Source organism: Crocuta crocuta, unplaced genomic scaffold (genome assembly GCF_008692635.1).
Source record: "Crocuta crocuta isolate KB4526 unplaced genomic scaffold, BGI_CrCroc_1.0 scaffold443, whole genome shotgun sequence".
In the NCBI taxonomy this organism is placed as follows: Eukaryota; Metazoa; Chordata; class Mammalia; order Carnivora; family Hyaenidae; genus Crocuta; species Crocuta crocuta.
Genome location: NW_027529446.1, coordinates 537,179 through 537,386, shown reverse-complemented (window position 1 = coordinate 537,386; position 208 = coordinate 537,179). Strand labels below are relative to the sequence as shown.

Here is a 208-nt window from a genome sequence, read left to right as displayed (position 1 = left end):
TGCCGGCTGGTGCAGGAGGGCAAGGACTGCGTCCAGGGCCTGCGGCTGCGGCACCACTACATGCTGTGCGGGGCCCTGCTGCGGGTGTGGGGCCGCATCGCCGCCGTCATGGCCGACGTCACCAGCAGCAGCTACCTGCAGATCGTGCGCCTCAAGACCAAGGACAAGAAGAAGCAAGTCTGTGGGCAGGTGGGCAGGCTGGGGGGGG

At 68.8% G+C, this 208-nt stretch overlaps 1 protein-coding gene across 1 annotated transcript in view; it reads left to right on the top strand.

The window, feature by feature from the left end:
• Nucleotides 1-208, top strand: part of SBNO2 (strawberry notch homolog 2) — a 34,319-nt gene that overhangs the window by 33,508 nt on the left and 603 nt on the right. The window contains 1 exon segment of the mRNA XM_077760641.1: nt 1-181. This exon segment is cut by the window's left edge and continues 9 nt beyond it. Coding sequence (XP_077616767.1) covers nt 1-181 — 181 coding nt within the window.